The sequence below is a fragment of the Dryobates pubescens genome, chromosome Z, assembly GCF_014839835.1.
Source record: "Dryobates pubescens isolate bDryPub1 chromosome Z, bDryPub1.pri, whole genome shotgun sequence".
In the NCBI taxonomy this organism is placed as follows: Eukaryota; Metazoa; Chordata; class Aves; order Piciformes; family Picidae; genus Dryobates; species Dryobates pubescens.
Genome location: NC_071657.1, coordinates 121,362,030 through 121,388,079, shown reverse-complemented (window position 1 = coordinate 121,388,079; position 26,050 = coordinate 121,362,030). Strand labels below are relative to the sequence as shown.

Genomic DNA, 26,050 nt, shown 5'->3' with positions numbered 1-26,050 from the left:
GGGAGGCTAGACTGACAGTTTTAATGTGAATTCCCTATTCTGCTGGGTTTTCTTCCCAAAATATCCTTGTAAAACCTTGGTTTTGTTTCGGTTTTCCTTCACTAAATAACATACTTAAATTCTTTTGATAACACCACTGAAAGATTGTTTCTGCAGAAATCATACCCTGACTTACCTCATTTAGGCTTCCTCTTGTAGCTACCCTATTTCAGTGGGTCCTAATTCAGAAATGGTGCTGCACTTGGGACTAATTCTTACAGATACAAGTGCCTAAACCCAGTACCTCTCCCTACTCCTCTGGTATAGCCTTCCCTGGTGTGCTGGGGCAGCTCAGGTCTGCACTTGTGTACCAATCCAATTAAATTTAATTGCAGTGTGACACATGTAATCAAAACTGGTGAAAAGTACTGAGAATTTTGTTATGCTTAATGCATTTTGATAGTTTATAAATGGAGTACACTGCTTATTTAGTTGTTGAAAAATGGAGAGAAAATTCATAGGAGTGCTTTAATCTGGGAACTGAATTTTGACTGAACACATACTTTATATATATATATATATATATATATATATATAAATAATTGTTTCTGATCAGTAATTTATTATCCAATAGCAAATTATTGTCCCAGCAACACAGGTTAAAGAAAGAAAAGCAGTACAATAGTTACATTTTTGGTGCTTTGTTGGTGTTTTCTTTCTTTGCAGATTGGAAGAGCTCCAAAACATTTATTCGCCTATTATTCGTGCTTTGGTCTTAAGTACAGCAGGTTTCTTTAAAACATGTAATGTGACCTTTTCATGAGTTAATTCCCTGTGGGGTGATGTATGGCTGAGTATTTGAAACTGCCAAATATGTGGCTGAACTAGGTTTGAACTTCTATTGAAATACCAAGTCAATGAAGGCCAAGTCTTTGGGGTCTCTGCAAAGCTTTCTTTCATTAGTCATTTTAGCTAAATCTTCTTGGATATACTTGAGTGAAATGAAGTATGTCAGAGCCATAGACCCATACATTCGCTCATGCAACTTACTGGTCTTGTTTTTTGGTTCCTTTTCAGAGAGTGGGACAGAGAGCTGGCAACTTCAAAGAAAAAACCCAAACTTATTAATGCTCTCCGACGATGCTTTTTCTGGAAATTTATGTTTTATGGAATAATGTTATATTTAGGGGTAAGATTTGCTTGTTTTTTTTTTTTTTTCTACAAACATTTAGTGTTCCATAAATAGATAAAAACGTTAGGGATTAATAAATTAATACAGAATACTGCAAATAGCTAAAGATTTTGCTCTGTGTATTCCTTGTAATGATAAATACAGAAAGGTACTTACAGACTTTCATTAAGAAAGTAATTTCTGACAGTGTTTTAAAGATATTAAAACATTACTATATGTTAACATTTTGAAATATACATAATACTAGCTGCTGGCACATGCTTCTCTAAGTGCAGGTGGAGCACCTGAAGTTTTGCATCACTGCTGAAATAAAGTATTATCTCTTGTTGCAATTTTTTTCAGCAGTTTCTAAAGAATTTTCTGCCTTTACATTAAAACAAATGGCAGTGTGATTTCACACAATTTGGTCAGTGTTGTCAAAGTGGCTATCAGCCAGCTTCATAGTTAATTGCTTTATTCGGGCTTATGTATGCAATAAACAGGTTAATTTTGTTACTGATAACGATTCCACATAAATAACCACGTGAAAAGTATTTGGATCTTGTTGCTGTTACTGCTACAAGGTTTATGATTGGAAACTTGATGTGAAATTCTGAGCTGATAATGTTTTATCATGTTTCCAACATATTAGTTAGGATTACTCTGACATACCAAGTGCCACCTACTCAGCAATCCTGAGTTTAGGAGCTGTGATGATAGTTTGTTATTAAATGTGTCTCATTAGATGTGCTGAATAGCCCAACTGAAAATTACTGTTAACAAATATGCACATAAAATATCCATGTTATTTTCAAGTATTGGCAGTTCAGCAGTAAAAGTGAGATATTGCACTCCATGCTTCTTTGTTCAAAATGCTGTGACCTCAGAAGCTGGAGTTATAATAGCCTGAATGGCCTGAAGTGGTCAGATGTACTCACATAGTCACTACTTTCAAATGCAAGATGGATCTCTAGGCCAGATCTTTATATTCAGAAAACTGATTCAAAAAGGAATTAATTCCACTGGCATTAGTATTAAATGTGGTCTAGTTTAGCTGTACTTTCAAGATCCATGGATTGGGCTGAAGAAGAGTGCATGGGAACATCTCCCTTATGAGGAAAGACTGAGGGAGCTTGGAGAAGTGGAGACTGAGGGATGACCTCATTAATGTTTATAAATATGTGCAGGGCGAGCGCCAGCAGGACAGAGCCAGGCTCTTCTCAGTGATGTCCAATGATAGGACAAGGCACAATGGGTGCAAGGTTCCATGTAAACATAAGGAAAAACTTTGTCACTGGGGGGGTGACAGAGCACTAGAACAGGCTGCCCAGAGAGGTTGTGGAGTCTCCTTCTGTGGAAACATTCAAAACCTGCCTGGATGCATTCCTGTGTGACCTGCTCCAGGTGATCCTGTTCTGGTAGGGGGATTGGACTAGATGATATTTCAAGGTCCTTTCCAACCCCTAACATATAATTTATGGAAAAGTAGCTCACGAATGTCTCTGGAGTTTGTGTTGTTTGCTGCAAAACCAAACTCTTTTCCCCTGGCTGTCTATTAAATATCCCAAGGAACTATTCCAAAAGAACTGCAGAGTTATAGAAATGCAAACCTTCATGCCCATTCGAATGGCCTCAGTCAAAAAGAGGAGAGTAGTGTGGAGAGCTGTCATCCTGACTGAACTCCAGAGGAGTCAGTAGTAAGAAAGGAAGTGTCAAGCTAGGTAGATCTTCTAGAAGGTAGATGAAGAAAGATCATGAACTCTATGGCAGCCATGACAGAGGTATGCTAAGTGAAACCACACCAACACCTATATGCTCAAGTTTTAATAATTTTGTACAGAACACTATAGGGAACTCTTCAAGAGTGGAAAGTTTTAATGCATCAGGCAGCGTTTTAGGTCAAGGAGCATTTTCCAGGTTAAGCATCACATTTGGAGCCTGTCTTCTGCTAGTTTCATGCTGAAATGGTTCTACCCCAATAAACTTCCATGAAGTCCTTCCTTTTTGTTTGGCTGTGTGAAAGACAGGCTGACCTTGCAAATTACAAAATAGGTAAATTCATTTAGAGTCTGGGGATGAAAATGCTATAAAATATTCCTAATTGTATTCATTTGGACTGTTAATGATGTGAATGTTCTGGTTTTGATCACTGTTAATTTGATTTAGGTAATTAATAATGGACTGTAATTTCACTTCAGATTTTGCCTTAACTATTGTGGAAAAACTGTAATACCATGTCCATGGGAAAGCAGTACCAGTAATAAAAACAGAAAGTCATAAATAAAGAAAAAAAGAAGAAATTCTCTAAAGAAAATGGAAAATGTTTCCTTCAAAATGAAACATTCAGATTCTTTTTAGTCTATACTAAATTCAGGATGTAGCTCAGTCCATCAAAAAAAAAATAAAAATCCCATAGGCCTTAAGCCTTTGCAATCACATTTAGGCTGTTCCCAAGATATGGCTCATAAAGAATAAGTCTGAAATTTCTTGGAGCCAAGGCTTGATCTAAAAAATAAAACCCAGAGTGAAAAAGTTCTTAACATTTTATCTTTTTGCCTCTTTCCTGTGGATAGATGCACTCCCATATATGTACAAAAATTCTGACTAAAAATAGAGGAATCAAGAAATTAGCTCCCAAACCAACTTTGCTGTCTCCCAGTTTAAGTCTCTTCCACTTGTAAGGCTCTTGTCACTAGTGAAGAGCCTCAGGTGTCTTCTCACTGCCACTTGCCTTAGTCTGAAGTTGCCACTGATGCAGATGTGGTCCGAAGAGATGTGCTGTGCAGTGCTTATCTTCTCCATACAAAACAGCTGCACAAGGAAAAAGGAGAGGAGTTGATCTTTATGATGGTCTCTGCTCATTGTAGAGGGTTTTTCTGCCCTCCATTTAGTGCCTTGCAGGTCTGGCAGGAGGCAAAGTGCCTAGAATGGAAGCTGGTGAGTCAATTGATTGTTTGTCCTTGTTTAAGCAGGGCAGTTAACCATCTAGAACAGGGCTTATTCTCTTACTGACTAAGGAATTGTGTATTAATCCTTCTCTTTAAGCTCTTCACCTTGTTTGGCAACTTCTCTGTGATGAAACCTTTTCTTCATGGATTCCTAGCCAATTCTTTCTTTTTTTTACTTCTGCAATCTCATTACTACCTTTAATTTTTTAACTTTTTTCCTCACCAAGCAAGAAGCTCCTTATTCGTGTCAGTTTTGTATTTTAAATAAACCCAGCAGTTCCACAAATGTAGCCTATCATGCACTATAGCAGATGTTCCTGCAGCATCTGCCAGCTGAAACTTTCACAGTAATGCATTCCTGTTAGAAGTTAAGCGGTGTCTGAGGGATTTTATGAGCAATTTTAAGGATAGTTTCCTTTCCCAGAGTACAGGCAAGTGAAGTGCATGTGGGCATGCACATGTGGGGACTGTGCAGGGTTGATTTCTTGGTGCGGACTTTTCCAATGACATAGAACTTTAGACCAAGTGAGGATAGATCAGGACTGCAGGATTTTGGAGTCATAGTCTTTGTTTTCTTTTGTTGGGTTATTTATTTAAGAAATTGCAGATGTGCAATTCAGTACATAGTAAAAATCTGCACCTTTCACAACGAACATGGAAAAATTAGGTCTTAGTTTAAATTATTGGTTCTGTTATCATCAGTCTTCATACTATTGAAAGCTATAAGAGGAAAAACTTGCTGCTAAAGCTGCTGGTGTTCTTTTCAGGCTCTGCTCACGGAAATTAATGGGAGCTTTGCCATTAAATTGAGCGGGGACAGGATGTTGTGCCGTACTGGCATAGGTGCAACAAAGTTGTGCATTCTTTTGAACTTCACTTTACTTTCAACTCTTCTCTTGTATAATCCCTGAGCTGTTCTCACCGCTGAGCTGCTCTCATGGAACCTTTCTTGGAACGTGGTTTCAACTCTACTGACATCCCTGTTGTTTGTGGCATCACAGCTTTGCTCTCATTAGCTCTGGTGGTTTCTCTGTCTCCCCATTTTGCCTCACACACCATAGGTAATGATGTTATTGCAGGGTGGACACTTGTGCTCTGGCCCCCAGGAGTACTACGGCTCTCCCTCATAAACAGTGTTGTGTTAGGCGCGTTGAGTTGCTGCACTTAATGTATCTCCTCCCCTGCTATTTGAAACAGCTTCCACGCTTCACCTCACCAGCAGATGCATCTTGCAAAGGTGATATTGGCAGCAAAACAAAAATCTTGCTTTTTAGCATAGTACCAGCTAAAAACTTGTGTTCTTTGTGGTAAGGATCAGCTTGATTCTACTTACAATTTTCTTTTATATTCGTCCCCATGAAATGTATATTTCCACTCAGGCACAGCAGCTGCTAACATTAACTTAGAAATGGTTTTACTATCATATCCCAAAGGACTCTAATGAGGATTTCCTGAAGTTCTTGCATATAGGTCACGGGTGTGAGTGAGGAGGCAGGGAAGGATATGAAAGTCCTGAAGCACTTCTTGGGCATGTGCCAAAACAGAGATGTGCGTTATTGTCTTTAAATACAGAGTGATTGAGCATATGGGGAATACATACAATGTGAAAGTTCTTATTGCATAAGAATAGTCATACCAGCTAGGATTAGCACAATATCCTGTGTCATGCTCTCATTTCTCTTCAGATCATTGCTCTTTTAATTAAAATTTCTATGAGGGGGGCATTTCTGAGTTTCTCAATGGCCTATGATGGATACAGAGGGAAGAGGGACAGGAGAAGGAAAATTATAAATCTTGGAAACTGCATTTTCTGTCAGGTGCATAAATCCCATATTTATTTTTTTTTTTTTAGGCAGGTCATTCTAATCAGTTAATTTATCCACATTTATATCAGTGGGTAATTTTGAGGTTACAAGAGAAAAATGAAAAATGGGTAGTTCTGCTTTCATTTGTATGTAGATTTGTATCTTCAGAAAGCAAGCTGATAAATCTCCACTGCAAACCAGTGGAGTTTTATGCCCCATGAGATAGAAAATGATTTGGCTTATAGCCAGCCATTATTCTACCCTTAGTCTGTAATCACCTTTTTTTTCCCCAGTGAGCTAGGCATGTATGCAATACCTTTATAGTCACAACAAACACAGCAGCAGAGCATGGCATTTTCACTGGAATAACAGTAAATACAGAAAAAAAGATCTTGCTATTTTCAGCCTATATATGAAAGCTTATCTTGGAATCTCTGAGAGTATGACACCACTACATTGTCCTTGAGAGGTGACTGTTTCGTATTTTGTGAGTTTTGAGGAGTTTTGGTTTGCGGCTTCAGGATGCATATGGTCTAAGCACAGCTGACTTGGGTCATGTGTGTTTTAATAAACACCCCTCCCTTTGCCTACTAATAACACTGAAGTTTTTGTCAAAGCTGGCTCCAGATTTACAGCATTTGTGTTGAGGCAGAGTGGTGTTTAATTTGGGAACTCTGGTGAGTAGCACAGGCGTCCTATTTGAGATGCAAAATTTCATCTCATCTGGGGAAAAAGCTCCACCAACTGTGACATTTAAAAGGAATTACAGTATAGGTTGTAGAATTACTTGGGATTTGGATTGGTTTTGTGTAAGAAACCAAAAGGAACCCAAAGGAGAAGGGGAAAAAAGAAGAAAAAAAAAAAAAGAGAGATTTCCCTGACGAATTATTACTCTAACAGGTTAATTACAGATGAACTTCACTAGTTCACTTCTCTCTGAGTCTCTGTTTGCTGGTCCGTGTTATTTTTGGCTGAAAGGCTCTACTAATAGCTTTATGGCAGAATTTAACACACTTGTACAAAAGCTAATTCTATAGTTTCTTGCTATTTTTGCAGTATCAAATGCTTTCTGCTGAGAACAGAAAGAAGGTGGCACAGCACTAGATATTTTTACACTGAGTATAGCAATGAAGCACATACATAGAATAGAATAGAATAGAATAGAATTAACCAGATGCTCATGCAGAAGATGAAGCAAATCATTAAACATCAGCACATTGATTTTTTTTAATTTTTGTTTTGCATTTCTTGAGGAAGGAATAGGGAAGGAGTGGGCAAGAAGCAGAGCTGGAAAAGGATGAGGTTATGGAAGTAAAAATATGAGAACGATGGGATCGTGAAGGGAAATGGAAGGCAAAGGTGAGATAACACTAAGAGGGTTTAATCACAACAGAAAAGGAGGCTAAGGCTGAATGTAACAGCAGGCAAAGGTAAAGTCAGGACTGCAGCAGATCAGTTGGATGTCTTGTAGTGTAGCAGTCCTGGCTCCTTCAGGAGCTTGGTAAGACTTGAAATTAAAATATTAACCTTTTTGTAAAAATGAATTAATTGCTGACCAAAATTATTTTTCTCATTTTCATCTGCAGGAAGTAACAAAATCTGTGCAACCACTTCTGCTAGGAAGAATAATAGCTTCCTATGATCCAGACAACTCTGACGAAAGATCCATAGCCTACTACCTGGCAATCGGCTTGTGCCTTCTCTTCCTTGTGAGAACACTGCTCATACATCCTGCTATATTTGGTCTTCATCATATAGGAATGCAAATGAGGATAGCTATGTTTAGTTTGATTTATAAGAAGGTAATTGTTTAATTTACTCTCAAAGCCAAACCTCTGCCTGTAGCCTATGTAACTTTTAGGCCAATTTGTTGAAAGATTGATAGATTTGTTAGTCAAGGCACACAAAATACACAAAAGACTAATGTGGCTAACATCAGTTTTTGACAGCTCTCTCTCTTTCGTAAGTTCTAAGTATTAAATACTTGTCTACAGCTGGTTTGACTGAAGTCAGCCTCTGTAATTGCTGGATTTGTGATGAAATGGCTTAATTGTTCTGTGCTCCTATTGTATGCTTGTAATTCAAAGGAAGAAGCTCACATGCTGGTGGCCAAAGAACGTTTTCCAAAGGGGATTAGAAGTAAAGATTTAAACAATACATACAACATAGAAGGAATTGAGTTTGAATGATACTGTGAGATCTCTGATGAAGAGATCAACAGATACAGATCCATCATGTGTTCACAAATCCAAAGATTAAAAAAGGTATTTGGTTTTACCAATACCAAAGCAGCTAATTTAAACAAACATGTTAGTTACTCTAGTTAACAGCTCACTGTGCAAACACTTTTCAAATATATTTGTCAAGACAGGCACAGTAGGAGACCTTTGGGGATGCAGAGCAGCACACAGCATGTGTGCCTAATTAAAACTTAGATTTGCATATATATCTATATACATAAAATATTCAACAGAAAGCTGGACTATGTCAATAAATCAATATTTGTAAAGCAGTTTAATGACTATATTAAATTCAAGTGACACAAATAACAAGTTTAATGAGACTTCCTTTACAGCACAAACTGGTAAGTGAATTATTATTTATACTACTGTACCATTGCTTGTTATTTTTATCTGTAGTCTGGTTTTGGGGGATGAGTTATATGGCTATTAGTTACATGGGTTTGTTTTCTTTTACAGATATTAAAACTGTCAAGCAGAGTTCTAGATAAAATAAGCACTGGGCAATTGGTCAGTCTTCTTTCCAACAATCTGAATAAATTTGACGAGGTATGTCATCAGTTGTTTTGTCCACTTGGTGATCCATCAAATACAAATGCAACACTTCAAGCCTTTCATGACAAATATTAAGGAAGGAAGGAGCATAAATGATGAACTGCACTGATTGCTCATCGTAGATATAATGCACATCACTACCCTGAGAAAATGTGTTGGCACATGGTCATGGAAATGCTTGTTCTGATACTTATGACATCCTTTATCCCCTTATGCTGATTAGCAGAGAAAACCAAAACCAGGTACATTTTTACATGCTTGTTCTACAGTCCGCTGAGAACCTGCCAGGAAAACTCTGGGTTACACAGTTTCACAGAGGTCAGAATTTGCTGGTTCAGTCCTCCCATCCTTTTTTCCTGACCACCGTACTTTTTTCACTAAGGTGACTCTGTGTTCTTATCACTGAACAAGTGATATTCAGCATCCTATGGCTACTATTACCAACTGTCCTAAAAGTTAGTAAGTGTCAATGTAAAACCTTATTAGGAATCATTCCTAATACATCTGTCTTGCAAAATATTTCCAGTCTCCTCTAAAACTTCTCTTTCATTTAAGATACAGGAAAATCCCCTCTAGTGTGTTTGGAGACCAGAAACTCTACGAACTTCTGTGTAATATGTATGCTTAGTTGTCTCACTGATAGTATGAGGTTTGCCTCCGATAAAAGAAGCAAGATCAGAGACTGTAGACATATGGCCGGAGCTGTAGGGTGCATTTACTTTAAGCATTGTGTTACTACATAGAGCAATGTCAGCTAGCACCTAGCAAGCTAGGACAAGCACCCTGTCACTGCAACAGTGCAGCTGCAGTAACACAGACCCCCAGTGCAACCTGATCACAGGATTTGGTCTAAAATCTGCCTGATGTGAACATGACTGACAGGCAGCAGTCTGAAAGTAGTTGTGTTCACACAGAACTCATCTCTTCACCAAAGTAGTGTTTGCCTCCTGTATCAGATTAAATCACTCTCAGGAGATTCTTTTGTGTATTTTTCTCATATGCAGTGGTTGAAAAGGCCAGCACCAATGGCAAATTCTGTTTACTTTTACAAAGCTGGGATTTTTTTCCTTGTGCATATGCACAGCAAACAGGCAACTGCAGACTGAACTTTATCTCACAAAAATCACAGTTTAGGTGAGGAATGTCTATGTATTGCTACATTGTCACCATAATTAACACCCAGAATGCTATGTGCTCAGGATCACATATCCTCCTTTATAAACTTGTTTTACTAGTGGAAATATTTGTACCATTCTTCATTACGTTTTTCAAAGTGTCACTTTAATGACTTCTTTCTTTCTGTGTAGTTTTCAGAGCACATCTGTAACTTCTATTATTTTTGCTGTGGGCTTTCACAGGGTCTTGCTCTGGCTCATTTTGTATGGATTGCCCCTTTACAAGTGGCACTGCTGATGGGACTGCTCTGGGACATGTTAGAAGCTTCTGCATTTTCTGGACTTGCTTTTCTAATAGTCCTGGCCTTTTTCCAAGCTTGGCTGGGACAAATGATGATGAAATACAGGTGATGAGACTGTTTTAAAATATTCCAGTGTATTTTCCTGAAACATATTGGTTTAAGAAACTTATACCACTTGATTGAGACTCTCTAATGAGGACATTGTCACATAAGTGGACTCTAAAGCGTGTTAGCTGTGCTGGGAAAATCACGGACTTATTTAGCAGCAGCTGTCTAGACTCAACAAAATGAAAGGACTAACAAGCAGTAAATAGTGCTAATGCTTTGTAGAATTAAAACTTCTTGTTAGTGACTTGATTTATTCTTTTTAGAGCTTTATTTTTTTTCTCCTTAGTAAAGCAATTACTGTATTTCTAATGATTGCTCTCATATTCTTCATAACAATTCTGTTAAAATAAACATTTTAAGCACAGGCCCTGTAGGGGAATTGTTTTCATAAAATATAAAGGGATAGAAACTAACTATACAAGATGAAAAAGATGAAGACTGACCTACTGCCTTTTTACTTTGTAGGAATAAGAGAGCAGGAAAGATCAATGAGAGACTTGTCATCACATCAGAAATAATTGAAAATATTCAATCAGTTAAAGCCTATTGTTGGGAAGATGCAATGGAAAAAATGATTGAAAGCATCCGTGAGTAAGTGCTCCCTTTTGTCAGTCCATTTTTTTAATGTGATCAGGAAAAAAATATGCTAGGTGTCTATGGACACCATCTGTGATCTTGTTAGTTAAGAGCTAAAGCAAATAAATAACTCCATAACCTAACTACATTCCCATACTGTAGCTTGGGGATTTTTTCCCCCCAATTTGTCAAGTTCATTACTTTGGGGTTTTTTCCTTCCTCATTTGTTATAATGGTATTTCACTGGTGAGATTGCGCAGGTAAAACAATTGTGGCATCTGTGTTTGTTTCTGGCCAACCCTATCCTCACCTTACAATAAAAAGCTCTTTTGTGATGGTTACTTAAGAGTTTGCGGACTTTCCTATTCTGCGGTGAAGGAAATAGTAAGAGTGCTCTGCAGCCATTCTCTGAGAAATGCAATAAAGCTGGTTTCAAATGTTGCATGCAATCCATGAGAGGATTAAAACAGTGCAGCTTCATGCATTCGTCCTCTACAACTGCATTCACATATATTATGTGTAGATAGCCCTATATAATGCTTATTTAATTAACAGAAGAATTTACCTGGAACTACCAGACCTGAAGCAGAAAGGATATAAAAGCTCTAGCCTAGTTAGCTGAGAGCTATGAGAAGGATATCTTTGTTCCTGACAGCGAGTCTTGAGGGAAGGGAGAAGTGACGTATTGATTGGTGGGTGACATTGAAGTAAGTAAAGCTGTCACATGTATTTGTTTAGGCCTTTACAGAGAATTAAAATTCTGTGCCAGGTGTGTGATTGGGAAAATAAAATAAAAGCAAAGAAATAAAAGTGTCATATTATCACATAAATAAAAGAGATTAAATGATATTGTAACACAAACACTTCATTGTTCAGCTGCTTTCTGAAAGACAATCTAGGAAAAACAGAGTGATCTTTACCTTCAGAAGAAGGACGATCTTGAAATTTGTAATGATATACTGTAAACAATCAGAGAAAACTCAATCTGAATCCAGGCTGGGATTCTACCTTCAGGATGGAACCAGGCTAGGATTTCCCTGGTCTCACGTGCATTGCTCTTAGGAGATTTGAGACCACATCTTGTGAGAAAATACAGTAGAAATAATGAAATAAATTTGAGTCTACAAAATGGTCACAGAAATGTGGAAACAACAGGCTACCATTGTATGGTCTATGCTTTCTACAATAATTTGTATTGAATTTTGTAATGCTGGAATTAATTTTTTATTGTATTATGAATGGGTTCTTAAAAGGCAAGTGTGTGAACAGTATTACAAGATCAAAGTCTCTCTCTTCTATGCATCAAAATACCTCTTTTTTTTTTTTTTTTTTTTGAGAGAGAGAGCTCCAACAGGTCACTTGGTAAAAAATATCAGCAGAGCAGGTCACCCCTGAATGTCAGCTCCAGGTGAATTTTGCTAACTGAACCAGCTCTGCAGGGCCTCTCAGTCAGTTGGCTTGTTAAGCTGGTGGGACTGAGAGCTGTGTATGAAGCTGTATCTGTATTTTAGCAGTAGTGAGTTATAACCCAGTCATTACCAAGCTATTTCTGTATGCAGTCATTTTCTGATGCTATACAGTTTAATCAACTTTAATGAACCATATAGACTTGTGTTCTTACTCTGGTAGACTTGAGCTGCCAGGCCTGGCCATCCTCCAGGTATAAGACTGCTGCAGGCAAACTGTTGTGGGGGCACTCAAAGGGAGCAATATGGACTGCCTCCTGTACGCCCTCTTAAGTGGTAATTAACTGGTAATAACTGTTGCTAACAGGAGTCTGAATAAAACATACCTGCAATTCTATGGGATTTGCAATGTATTTAGAAAAGTGAAAAACCACCACACTAAACTCTTCCCCTGAGCCATAGTATAGCACTAGAGAAGGTGAAGTCCAAGGCTGGAAGTATCTACACTTTGTCAGTGGAACATACATTTTTATACAAAGCAAGGAATCTGAAGCTCACATATGTGTACTGATTCCTTCAGCATCACTTCATGAACAGGCATACACTGGTCTAAGCTCTATACATGCAGGAGCCTCATAGTTGCCCTTGCATCTCTCTCCAGGTTGCCACATTGTACCAGTAAGACTGGTCCCATGTCATAGGATCATAGAATGGTTTGGATTGGAAGGGATGTTAAAGACCATCCAGTTCCAACCCTCTGCCATAGGCAGGATTACCTTCCACTAGAGCAGGTTGCTCAAAACCACATCCACCCTGGCCTTAAATCCAAGTAATAACCAGCTGCATTCCTAACTGCACAGCAGTCAGTAGGCTACTCCATAGACAGGGCTGCAATAGAGAAAAGAAGGTAGAGAGCAGACTCCCTGCATTCCACCTCTTCAAGCTGAGGATACCTGATGCCTCACTTCATGGGTGAAGCTGCTAGTAGGCTGCTCTGCAAAAGGAGATGACACTACATTTGGATTGTGGATTGGGGTTTTTTGTTGGGTTTTTTTTGGTTGGTTGGTTTTGGGTTTTTTGTTTGTTTGTTTGTTTTTTAATGGTAATGCATACCAAAACTGCATTTCATAGTATCTTATTTTCAGGGGGGATACCTAGATATGTAGGGAATCTACCTGACTACATGAGTATGAGGTGATGCTTCCGGGAGTGTATCATATATCACATTATATGCTTAAGGAGGATTGTGCCAGGAATTGTAGAGGCTTGTGGTTTACAAAGTATATAAATCATGACATAGATCATTGTTATTTTGCCTGACATCCCTGAACATTAGTGCCAAAATTTGAGTCCAATCATTTTTTTTCTGTCAAGAATAGTTTTGAATCTTGTTTTTTTAATTGCAGTGCTAGAAAATAAGAAGGATGAAATGAGCCTCTGGGTTAATTGTTTTACCAGCAGTTCCATCCAAAATATTTGTAAGATGTAAGCTGTAGAATCTTATATTAATTATTTGTATTTGTTGGTTTTTTTTAACAGAACTGAGCTGAAGCTTACCCGAAAAGCTGCTTATGTGAGATACTTCAACAGCTCAGCCTTCTTCTTTTCAGGCTTTTTTGTGGTGTTTTTAGCTGTACTTCCATATGCTGTGACCAAAGGAATTATTCTCCGAAAAATATTCACCACCATTTCCTTCTGCATTGTTCTCCGAATGACAGTGACCAGGCAGTTTCCTGGGTCTGTGCAGACCTGGTATGACTCTGTTGGAGCTATAAACAAAATACAGGTAGGGCACATACACTAAAATCTTCCCAAGTACGTAAGCTAATTCTTTATAGCATGTTATCTTGTCACTTGATCAACAAAAGAACACAGCATTTGTGCAGACTTTCTGAACATACTATATATTGCTTTGACTACACACCATGAAATGTCGCTATCAATCTTCATGTTATGTGGTTCCCCAGGCAGCATAACCACAGGACTCTCATGCTACCTGCACCCTGTTTTGTTTTATTTAAGTGATGGCATTTGCTTATTTATTGTCACTGCAGAATAAGAAAATTAATAAAAATGTATCATGAGTTGTGGTGCTCAGGAGATGTTTTTCTTTCAGAAAAGGAAGGACAAAATTAGTACATGTTTTATATAGCAGGGCTTTCAGCAGGTAGCGTCACAGATCTTCTGTTTTCCTACCTATTAGTGGCAAGAACAGCAGGAGATTTTGCACATCTTATGCAAATGTGCATCTCATTCATTATGAGTAGTAAACATAATTAAGGTACCGGTCAAATAATTATTGCCTACCTTACCTACTGAGATCAATTGCTCATATACCAGCATGAGAGGCTTATCTGTAGAGCCAAATCAGGGTAAATTCTCATTAACTCTTTCAGTTTTATCTGCTGTTTTGGAATCATTCCTCATGAAAATATTTTTTACTGTATTTCAGGGAGAAATCATTGGCTTTAAAAAAACACACCTATATTTACAGACTTTAATAGTAAAATATATATTTTATTATAATTAGTGTGATAAAAACACCTAATATGGAAGTGAAATCAGAAATCTGAGCAAATATCATATTTTCTGGGCAGAAATTTTGAGAAATCTAGCCATAAACTTTTCTGTTCAACACTCAGAAGCATGCTTGTAGGCTGTCCTTGTGCTTTCAGACTCCCTAGGTGTCAGTAGAAGTATCTTGTCTCTCCTTGTTCCTTGAAGAGTGCATCCAGTGCCCTGTCACAGAACTGGCAAGCCCTATTTTCAGACCATTGCCCTCAATTTGCTCTACACTTGTCTTTTGGGTCATTAGCTCTGTGGATGCTCCAGAATCCATAAATAATCATCTCTTTGTGACAGATTCAGTACTGACTCCTTAGACAGACTTCAGAGAACACCAATGCCCTTTATTAGTCAAAAGAAACATAACCAATAAACCACTCATACATTTCTCACGTTTGTCCCCTTGGTTATTGTATTTTCCCTGTAGCTAGAGCCATGTTTTTGAAACCATTAAGTGTTTCAGGATCAGTGTGCTTTCTCCAGCTACAACTGCTCCAGCAACTCCACTGGATCACCCCACCACCTTCGTTATGAAACCCCAGCTACCATTTCCTTATTTATTTATTTACTTATTTGTTTATATTTATATAAACAGTGTATTTTGCCTTCAGTTTTTCAGTTCCTGCCCTCTCATCCATCTGCTTTTTACCTTCTACTTGTTTCAATTGGGAAATTTGCAAACATACTATAAAGAACTGGTTTTCTGTCACGTCTGCTTAGTTTGTCCACCTTATTGCCTGTACAGACTCATTTGGTACCACAATAATTTAAAAGAACATTTAGAAGAGATGATACCTCCAGACTAACCTTAAAAAAAGCGTGGAATAAAGAAGCTGTCTTTCCTGCAGTAGTGTAACGTTACTCTTTCCTAACACAAGCATCAGGTTGTTGACTTGTGTCCCTTGAAATTACATTATTTTGGTGCTGCACTGGCCAGGATCTTAATCTGTCTTTTGGCTGGCTTGCTTGTTTGTTTTTTGTCTGTGTGGGGTTTTTTTGTTTGTTTGTCATTAGAGACATCATTCTAAATCTTTTAAGCTCTGAAGTTTTGGAACAGGGAGATAGCAACATGTAGTTGCTTTGTTTGACTGTTTAACAGAACGCATCCTCCCACTTCCTACTCCAAGCCCAAAGCTTTATTTGAAAGGGATTAGGGTGGAAGGTGTAATGGTGCCTTATAGAAGTCCTGCAAGGAAAGGAAATGCCAGGTTTTGATACCATTTTTAAACCAGAAACAAATATGTTTATGGTTATGCTTTCAGTAGCAATGAATTTATGTCTCTCTTAAGATCCTACAATGCAGTTACACCATTAGAAATACAAGTTAGTGCTCAGCATTGTCAAGTATGTACTGTACTGTCCAGGATGTGTTAGGGCTGTCATCACTTACCATTTCCTCTCATCTGCTTTCATGGTGTTTCTAGGATTTCTTGCTGAAAAAAGAATATAAAGCCCTGGAGTATAATCTAACAACCACTGGGGTTGAGCTGGACAGAGTAACAGCTTTTTGGGATGAGGTTAGTACTTTTGTCCAAACTGGCTTCAGTTATCAGCAGAGAAGTAATGAATGCATGATATCAAAATATCAATGTTTGAGAAACTTTGGAAGAGACCTTTTAATGAGTGTTGAGATCTGCAATAAGTAGCTATTTCTGATTTAAGCCAGCCTGAAAACAATCCAACTGTGGCATGAATAATCATTGGAGAGCAGATAACAGGCAAACTTTCTTTGTGTCCACAAATTTAGGAGCAAATCCAATACATACATTAAATATATATATTTAAGAACATACTTAATTAAAAATATAATGAATATGTTATAGATAGCACATCTGCATGTCTGCATATGCATGTTTCATCTATGTTTTTTTATATGCATACAAGTACACATCTGTGTATGTTTGCAGGGAATTGGGGAGCTGTTTGTAAAAGCAAACCAGGAAAACAACAACAGCAAATCTCCTCGTACTGAAAACAATCTCTTCTTCAGTAATTTTCCTCTTCATGCTTCTCCTGTTCTTCAAGATATAAATTTCAAGATCGAGAAGGGAGAGTTATTGGCTGTATCTGGATCTACTGGAGCAGGCAAGGTATTTCTATTTATGTTGTTTCAACAAAAGTCCTAATAGTTTTAAGAAATAATATTGTGTTGTTATCTGTACTGGTACTGTATTCTTGCTGTGCTCACTGTAAAAGTGATGGCTGCAGGGAAAAGTATGGCTAAACTTTAAATTTCAGTAAAATAGCCAATAGTTATGTAAAATTTTACTCCATGCCCAATATAAGAAAGAGTTTACTGGGTATTTTTTGTACATACAAGGATACAGACTTAATAAAGAAATAGTAATTTAAATGACAGCGCTAATTTTCGTAGAAAGTATAAGGAGATTTTCAGGAATAATGCAGACCGAAACCTGGAGTTAATGCTCATGGTCAGAATCTCCTTGCCTTCAAAACAATTAACTGGAGAACAAAGCGCAGATATACAGATTCACAGGTTTACAGATTGCATTAGGTTGGAAGGGCCCCTTAAAGTGTATCTTGTCCAATCCCCCTGCAGTGAGCAGGGACACCTCCAACTAGACCAGTCTGCCCAGGGCTACATAAAGTCTGATCTTAAATGCCTCCAAGGACTTGCCCTCAACCACATTCCCTGGCAACCTGTTCCAGTATTTTACCACTCATTATAAAGAACTTCCTCCTTACATCCAATCTAAATCTACCCTGCTCCAGTTTAAAATCATTGCCCCTTGTCCTATCACTACAAGCCCTTCTAAACAGTCCTTCCCTAGCCTTCTTGTGGGTTCCCTCCAATTATTAAAATGTAGTTGCAAGGTCTCCCCAGAGCCTTCTCCTGTGTGCCAGAAAACATGACTTTTCCCTCCCCCAGCCTTTTTAACTCACTTGCTAACATTTTGAGGAAAAAAAATATACAAAATGGTCAGTAACCTGACAAGCCTGACATGGATTAGCCAAGTCACTAAGATGCATGCCCAGAACATGTGGCATACCTGATTGCTTCTGCTCTGGTTCCTATAAAGCTTCACTCAAACATACTTCCTGAGACCCATGTGAAAGCCTGGAGAGGTCCTGCTGAAGCTGGTGGTTTTCTGAGAAATTCTGGTTTAGATTAACCATAATCTGAGAATCCCTAAATGTTATCAGTACATTTAGTTTGCAGATAACACATCTGATTTACCTCATTAATATTAATTAACATTAATATTGAACAGCAAATCATTAGATGAGTCTGCCATCGTCAGTGGGTTTTCTGAGTAGACATGAAAGTCAAAACAAATATTCGTTATGTGTTTGTTTACTTTTCCTGTTTAATGTGATTGGTTTTATTATTTATTTGCATGGGGTAAAATATTTGGTCTACTGGAGCAAAGGAGCCATCAACTTCAATATTATCATGTCTTCTGTGTTAGTTTTCATTAGTGATACCAATAGGAAAGAGTAAGGAACTCAGGACATGAGGCTCTCCTCAAGCTGATATGAGGTGTATTTGACTGTGATACTTCTAAATGACCACTTTTGCTGTGTTGCTGATAATCTCAGATGGCTATCACTAAATCTGACACTTCTAATACAAGTGCTGAAGGAGATATGGATAACTCTTTTATTCACCTATTTAGAAAACTGAGGAAAATTCAAGTAACACTAAGCAGTTTATGTGGACATATGCATAAAACAAATCTGCATATTTCAAGTTAATGAAGAAAAAAGGATTATAACATTAACTAAAAGATTCACCAAAAATAAGCTTTGCACTTCCCTAAAAAAAAAGAGTTCTCCTTCCCTTCACCCTCTTAATTTAAGGTTTCCTTCATGTTGCTTGAGAATGTTCCAGGAACTGACAGGCCTGTGAAATAGAATGCACACCTGTTTTATCTACCACAGGTGTGAAGCCTGGCATCAGCTCTTTAGCACTGCTTCAATATTAGATAGGGCTGTTTTTTGGAGGTTTGGGGGGAGATTTCTTTTATGGTTTTGGTTGCAGTTTGGTTCCATTTATGTTTTATGACACAAGATACAGTCGTTTAACATTCAGTGCACAAAGCATACTACTAAGCATCTGCCTTTTGCAAGACCATAAACTTCTTACTCAGCATTTTGGAAAAGGCAGAATCTGGTATGACAGAAAAAAATAAGAGTTGTAAAGTTCATAAGACTGCCCCACGTATTGTGTAGCTTGTCAAAGGCGCTCTGCTCTTGACAGCATGAAACTGTGACTTAGACAGATTTCTAGATCTTTGGCTGTCACGTCCTAGCTTTGTTGACTGTTTATTAGTGATAACAACACCACTGGAATGGCATTGTAACATATTTTTCCTTGTATTTCTCAATTGTATTCTTTGATCTAGTAGCCAGCGCTGTGTGACAAGGTTACTACAAGCTACTGATTAACTTTGAAATTATAACATGTCAGTACTGAAACTGCCATCAATTCTTTTATGAAGGGAAATGCTAAATATACTTAGGTCATGCATTCACGTAAATGAGTTAACAGTTATAGAGAAAAATTCAAATCACACTGAGCAGTTTGTGAGTAATTGTATACACACACACAGAGAAATTGCATTTTTCAAGGCAGTACAGATAAAAGGCTTATAAATGCTAGCCAAATTATGAACATAAATTGTGTTGTACAAAGAACAAGCCAAGTAGTCACTGATAATGTTAAAAATTGAGTGACGTTCTCCATAAATACTAATACCTTATGTCTGTGTCTCACAGATACATTTTTATGCTGTAAAATTACTAGAGGCTTAATTAAAAATACAAACTTTGGAGCAGCACGCCCTTTTTTACAAGGCATCTCACACAATGACATCTTACACCATTTTTATCATTCGCTGAAAGAAGTTTCTCTAATTTCAGAGGCCTTGCACGTGTATCATGAAAATCTCCAGTAACTACAGTTTGTACTAGATCTGTACTTATAGTGACACACTTCACAAGACAAATGTACCATTTAAGTGACTTAGCAGAGCAACTCTCACTTTGTTTATCATTTCTAATGGTTGTACAGCTCTCTGATATATATTATCAGATCTCTGATATATATTATATTATATTATTATATATTGAATGAGTGTTAATGATTTTTCAGACTTCCCTTCTGATGTTGATAATGGGAGAATTGGAGCCTTCGCAGGGTAAAATTAAACACAGTGGAAGGATATCCTTCTCACCTCAAGTCTCCTGGATCATGCCTGGAACAATAAAAGAAAATATAATTTTTGGTGTTTCTTATGATGAATACCGGTACAAGAGTGTCGTCAAAGCCTGCCAACTAGAAGAGGTCAGTGGCCTGGGACTCCTAAGACTAATGATCCAACCCCAGTCAAAAAAAAATCCAAAGAAAAAGTGAGGGAGTGAAACTTTGTATAAAAGTGAGACATTTCTGAGAGTTAAGGAACTCAGCTTGGCATTCCAATTTCGTGGAATTGCAAGACAGCCAGTTGCCAGCTCCTTTGGAGATAACGATGATGGTGCCAACACTCGTAGTCTATACAACAGGAACTTAATAAGCTGGCTCAGATATTATATGGTGACTGCCTTCTCAGTGTTCCTTGATCGCTAAACATATTAATGTCAAAGAAATTATGCAAAAAGTATTGTTTCTACAATTATTTTTGCATGTTTCTTTCCCCTAAAGACTTTCCTTGCAATCTTGGAAGTTAGCCTGTTCTCCTCCTTTCTTTTGCACTTCAAAAATGTCTCCAGGAATAATTAGAACTCTGTGCCAGAAACCTTAATTATTTAGAAGAAAATCTTGTCTGAAACGGAGGTGTTTCTGTGTGCACAGAAAATCCTCACGCTGGAAATTATTGCAGGGTTGATCTTCATGTGACATGTAGCTCTCAATTTGTACAATGCTGTGCAAATGTCCTTGTGTGTGTTTGATGTTGCCAGAAGGTAGCGTAGGAAAATATGTCTTTTCACATTGCAAGGTGAAAAAGGAGTGAAAATTTTAGACCTTTCTGCCCTTACTGCTCTGGTTTAAGATCATGCATTTTGGCTATAACATGCGGATGAAAACAATAAATATGAAACTGTACTGAATAGGATCTGTCTTTAGGCCACACAGTGAAACATATTTTCCTTTAATGCCAGTCAAGCAAGAAAACAATAGGCAGTCTGTTTTAAAATAAGATGAGGTTACTGTGCTTTATCTCACAGGAGGGTATAGTTAAGTGATAAAGTAATCTTTTCTTGTATGTTTATGGCCATTTCAGCTTGTGTTTGTATTGAGGTTTGCTGGAAATATTTTTTGAAAGCTTCTGAACACAGGAGAGTAAACAACTTCTTTGTCAGACTTTCTGAAGAGAGTAGTTCTTAACCCTCATTCTAAAAACTGTAGTTAGTGCCAAAGCTCCAAGAAACAACTGACTTCAGCCATTCAAAGCTGTTCTTGTCCAAAGAGACTTCCCAGACTGGCTTTTCATAGAGCAAAAGGTGGTTAATGATGGCCATCTTGGGATGGCTTGGTGTCTCAGTGTTGTAGGGATGGCTCACTGTCTCCAGGCAGTGACAGCTCAGTGTTTCAGTGTTGGACGGCTTGGTGTCTTGGTAGGCTGTGCCACTTTGTTCCTCAAACAGGCTCAACCAAACCAGCTTTGATCTGTGTTGGTGCAGCTCTGTGCAGAATGATATGCTTCACCTCCCATCAGGGCTCATTATTTGAGCTCGTATTTGATACTTATAAGGGTATTTTCTTCTAGACTGAAGCTGAATACACTGGGTTGGCCTGAAGAGAAGGATGAATGGTCTGGAAAGAAGCCAAATGCATTACCTTATTGCTATTATGCTTTCTAGTCTCTTTAGCTGTTGCATCTTAGTTGCTGAACAGGACTTATTATGGCAGACTGAAGGGTGTATTTCAAATAATAAGGGCTAGTGCTTTTTTGAATTGTGGTTGTGTGTCTTCTGATTCTTCAGAAAGGAGAGCTACCAGAGGGTTTTTGCCTAAGGCAGTTCACTTTGCCCCCTTCTCTTCAATGTTCCTAGGTAGACCTGAACATAGGCCTGTTGCTGAGTATAGTTCTTATATGTGCTCTTCAAGGTGAACCAAAGATTGGCGATAAAAGGGCATTTATTTCCTTATTGCATGTCTGCTCAAAGTCAGTTAACATACAGCTCTTAAGCAAGTGCAAATTAATTCAGAGTGCATGACAATTTTCAGAAAAGTCAGTGCTATATTTTTCTGCTTCACTTTTTGGATGGGTACATAGTTGTTACGTTAAGGAGTTACCACAGCCTCTTTACAATTGTTAAGTACTTGAGGTAAATTTATCTGAAAGTCATTATGAAAGATAGAAAGTGCAAGTCAATATTTTTTAGTCCAAAGAGTCCAGCTAGGTAGCTACACGTTGTACTTCCTGCTTGCTTTCTGCTTTCAGTTTCTTATTCTTGTGCCCTTGCTGCAATGTGCTCTTGTCACCAAGAAGAGGTATGGTTAGTATGTTCGCCTTCCCCTCTACTCTGCCTTTGTGAGGCTGCATCTGGAATATTTTGTCCAGTTCTGGACATCTCAGTTCAAGAAGGACAGGGAACTGCTTGAAAGAGTCCAGCACAGAGCCACAAAAACAATTAAGGGAGGAGAACGTCTTCCTTACAAGGAGAGACTGAGGGAGCTGGGGCTCTTTAGCTTAGAGAAGAGGAGACTAAGGGGTGACTTCATTATTGTTTATAAATATGTAAAAGGTGAGTGCCAAGAGGATGGAGTCAGGCTCTTCTCGGTGATGCCCAGTGACAGGACAAGGGGCAATGGGTGGAAGTTGAGGCATAGGAAGTTCCATGGAAACAGAAGGGAAAATGTTTTCACTGTGAGGGTGACAGAACACTGGAACAGGCTGCCCAGGGGAGTTGTGGAGTTTCCCTCATTGGAGAGATTCAAAACCCGCCTGGATACATTCCAGTGTGATCTGGTATAGGTGGTCCTGCTCTGGTGGGGGGTTGGACTGGATGGTCTTTCGAGGTCCCTTCCAACCCCTAACATTCTGTGATTCTGTGATTCACTTACCCTTCAGTTGTGCCAGTACACCTGTTAACGAAAACAGGGTAAGAACACGCCTTCTAAAATGAAGGTCTCAGTCTGCAAATACGTAAGTTAAGGTTTTCAATTACTATACCAAACCATTTCAGTGCAGATGAGTAGTCCTTACCATTTGTCCTTTATTCAGAATATTTTTCAAAATAAATTGTTTGAAGTGGATCAATTTTGAGTATGCAGCTGTTACCACAAATCTGTTTCCTTTAAAATCTTACATGCTACTATAGAGAGAAGCCAGGTCATAATTGGTACAGATTCTGAAATAGTTTTCTAAAGGCATTCTTTTTTCTGAAGCTTGAAGGTACTCAATAAGATGAATGGATGCTGCTTTGGCTTATACTTCTTTTGTTTCTTTTGACAAGGTGTTTTACCCTTTTTATCAAGTATTTTTCATCATGTTCATGATAAAAGTCTATTAGCAAGAGAAGGTGAACTTGCCTAGCAGTTTAAATTAAGGACCAAGGAGGAACAAATTTAACACCAAGAAACTGTCCTGCATAATTAATTGATTTTTATTCTCATGGCTCAATAGCAAAAGCCACTGGGAGATGTGAAATGGATGAGTTTATATGCCTGTGGATATTACTACTCAAGTTGGCATAATTCCCCAGAGACTGAAGGGTTGTATTAAAGTCATGAATATAACTTTGAATTTGTAGGAGTAACCATTGGACTCACAAAATCTGTATAGCTAATGGAATGAAAATGGGGAAGGATTATTGCTTGATTTTCAGATTTTTAGGTAGAAAAAAAAAATCAGTATTAATAGCCTACTATACATAGGGTGTGGGATTTTTGTTTGGTATTAGCACTTGCTGAGTCAAAAAGATAAAACCTCTGGACAGTTGAAACAGGAATCTTTGTGTCTAAAATCCGTTAACAGGAAGCAGTATCATGTTAAGTGAATGTGTTCCTCCAGACCAGACTGCAGAAGCAGGCCTGTTATAGTTGTTCTTGTTAAAAAATAAACAAGAATTGTATCCCATTTGAAGAGGTGTGGTAATACCTTTGTTTTGAAGCCATACTTCCATAACTTCTGTCTTTACCTTTTCACAGTGTAGCTATTTTTCCACCTTGTTAGTTCATTTGATCCTTCAATAGTTACATAAGAGACCATAAACACTTAATGGCAAACCATCTTTAAGAGATTACCACTCTTAAAGTAAACACATGTACTGATTTGAGAGCCACCAGCTGCTCATGAATGTAATATTTAACATGGCATGCAAATAGGGAAAGTATTTCCACATTATATCAAATCATGTAATAGCACTAAGAAATCTGTGGCCAGATCCTGTGGTTTTTTGATCTGGTTATACAGGGAATTCGGGAGATTTATTTTCACTTAAGACCTTAGGTTATCAAGAGAATAACTAGAGACAGTCAGTATGCCAAGCCTTGGTTAGTGTTTCTGCATGTTCAACATTTCTGAGTTTACTGCAAGGTGAAGTATGCCCTGAAACAGAAATACATATTCTTGCATCCCACTGTACTGCTTCAGCCCTTTTAATCTGTGATGGGTTTTGGTTGGTTAGTTGGTTAATTGATTGGTTGGTTGGTCAGGGATTTTTTTGGCAGATAACTAAATCAGTGGGAGTTAAAAGGTTATTATGTTGGTGCGTGAAACACTTTGTGCCCTGACTTTGTGCCTGCTTTTCACGGGAGAAATTGGCAGATTACAGTGTGTGTGTGGAAGAGAGGAACAATAAGAGTTTAAGTCTGGAACTGAGTGCTTTGTAGTAGGTCATTCTCTACAACAGGATTTTAAAAGGTAGCTTGGTTACTTAATCAGGTACATGTCTACAGTACAAACTATGTGAAAGCAAGTTACTTAGCCTGTCTTCATAGCTGGGTAGTGCAACATGCATGTCAAGGTGAAGTTCATCTCACCCTAATGCAAAAAGCTAAAATAGCACAAATACCTCAAAATATGTCAAATCTCCCACTACAACAATTGCATCTTGGACACGTGGGCCCAAAAGCTGGATACCTTTGTATCTCTTTCCACCTTGCTGTGGTATGATTTACTGGCATAAGCAGACTCCTCTAACTGTAATTCTTGTCCATGGTCCAAAATCATGGGCAGGTCAGATGTGAAGCTGCTGACACAGCAATTTTCCCGGGGGGAACTGGAAGTAACTAGACTAGTACAGTGTCTTTGTAGCAGGGAAAGATCTTGATTAGAGAAAGAAATAGATTCAAATTCCCAAATGCACCAAATACATCAGAAGTTTGCCAGCAATCAAATATCTTTACGAGAATCCCTCTGCAATGTTCAGTGTTGATATAATTTAGTCATAAACCTGTTTGAGTCAAGACAACTCTCCCCACCCCTTTCCCTGTCTTAGGTACAGGGCTCTGAACTGATTACATTGGATGTTGTCCTATCTTCTGTGTCACTCCTGGAATCGTATTTGATTCCCTTACCCTGAGTTTAACCTACCCACAAGCAGCATACCAACTACTTCATGTTTCAAAAATCTGTTCCATGGGAATGTTTCACCATAGGGAAAGTGAGTTTTGCCAGCATTCATGCAAGTTTTGGGTGAGCCTGACTCTCTGCTCAAGGTCACAAACTCTTGCGAAAACAAAGCTTATGCTTCAGAAATGGCTCTGCCGAAATCTAACAAAAGCCTCAGCTTTAGGAATTGTAAGCAGAGAGTTACCTTAATAAATAAATAAATAAATAAATATTTAACAATTATTTCTGATTTAAAATTCTTTAAATTAGAGATGTGGGTTTCTGGCTTCTGGCCCAAGAAAATGAGGAGTTGAGATGATCTTGAAGGTCTCTTCCAACCTGGTTTATTCTATGTATTCTATGTATTCTATGCTCAAGCTGGTTACACAAAAGCTGAAAATCCTTTGCCTATTAAGAATTAACAGAAATGTTCACTCGTAGGTGTGAGTCTGAAATTCGAGACTCATTTTCAAAACTTTGAAAACTTCCAGTTTTGCAGTTTAGTTTATACCTGTCTAACTTCCAAGATAATTTATTGTCTGAAATTTTTCCTCTTATAGCTAAGGAGAAAAGTTATCAAATAGGGTGGAACAGAATTGCAGTTTCAGCTTGAAACCCTTGATGCTGCTTTTGATTACAGTATCACAGTATCACAGTATAACTAAGGTTGGAAGAGACCCCAAGGATCATCAAGTCCAACCTGTCCCAACAGACCTCATGACTAGACCATGGCACCAAGTGCCACGTCCAATCTCCC

The 26,050-nt window shown here is 38.1% G+C and overlaps 1 protein-coding gene across 1 annotated transcript in view; it reads left to right on the top strand.

The window, feature by feature from the left end:
* CFTR (CF transmembrane conductance regulator) overlaps nucleotides 1–26,050 on the top strand; it is a 71,824-nt gene that overhangs the window by 1,967 nt on the left and 43,807 nt on the right. Inside the window, exons 3-11 of the mRNA XM_054177860.1 lie at nucleotides 1,057–1,168; nucleotides 7,490–7,705; nucleotides 8,603–8,692; nucleotides 10,057–10,220; nucleotides 10,689–10,814; nucleotides 13,745–13,991; nucleotides 16,195–16,287; nucleotides 16,678–16,860; nucleotides 19,887–20,078. Coding sequence (XP_054033835.1) covers nucleotides 1,057–1,168; nucleotides 7,490–7,705; nucleotides 8,603–8,692; nucleotides 10,057–10,220; nucleotides 10,689–10,814; nucleotides 13,745–13,991; nucleotides 16,195–16,287; nucleotides 16,678–16,860; nucleotides 19,887–20,078 — 1,423 coding nt within the window. The remainder of the gene's footprint in view (nucleotides 1–1,056; nucleotides 1,169–7,489; nucleotides 7,706–8,602; nucleotides 8,693–10,056; nucleotides 10,221–10,688; nucleotides 10,815–13,744; nucleotides 13,992–16,194; nucleotides 16,288–16,677; nucleotides 16,861–19,886; nucleotides 20,079–26,050) is intronic.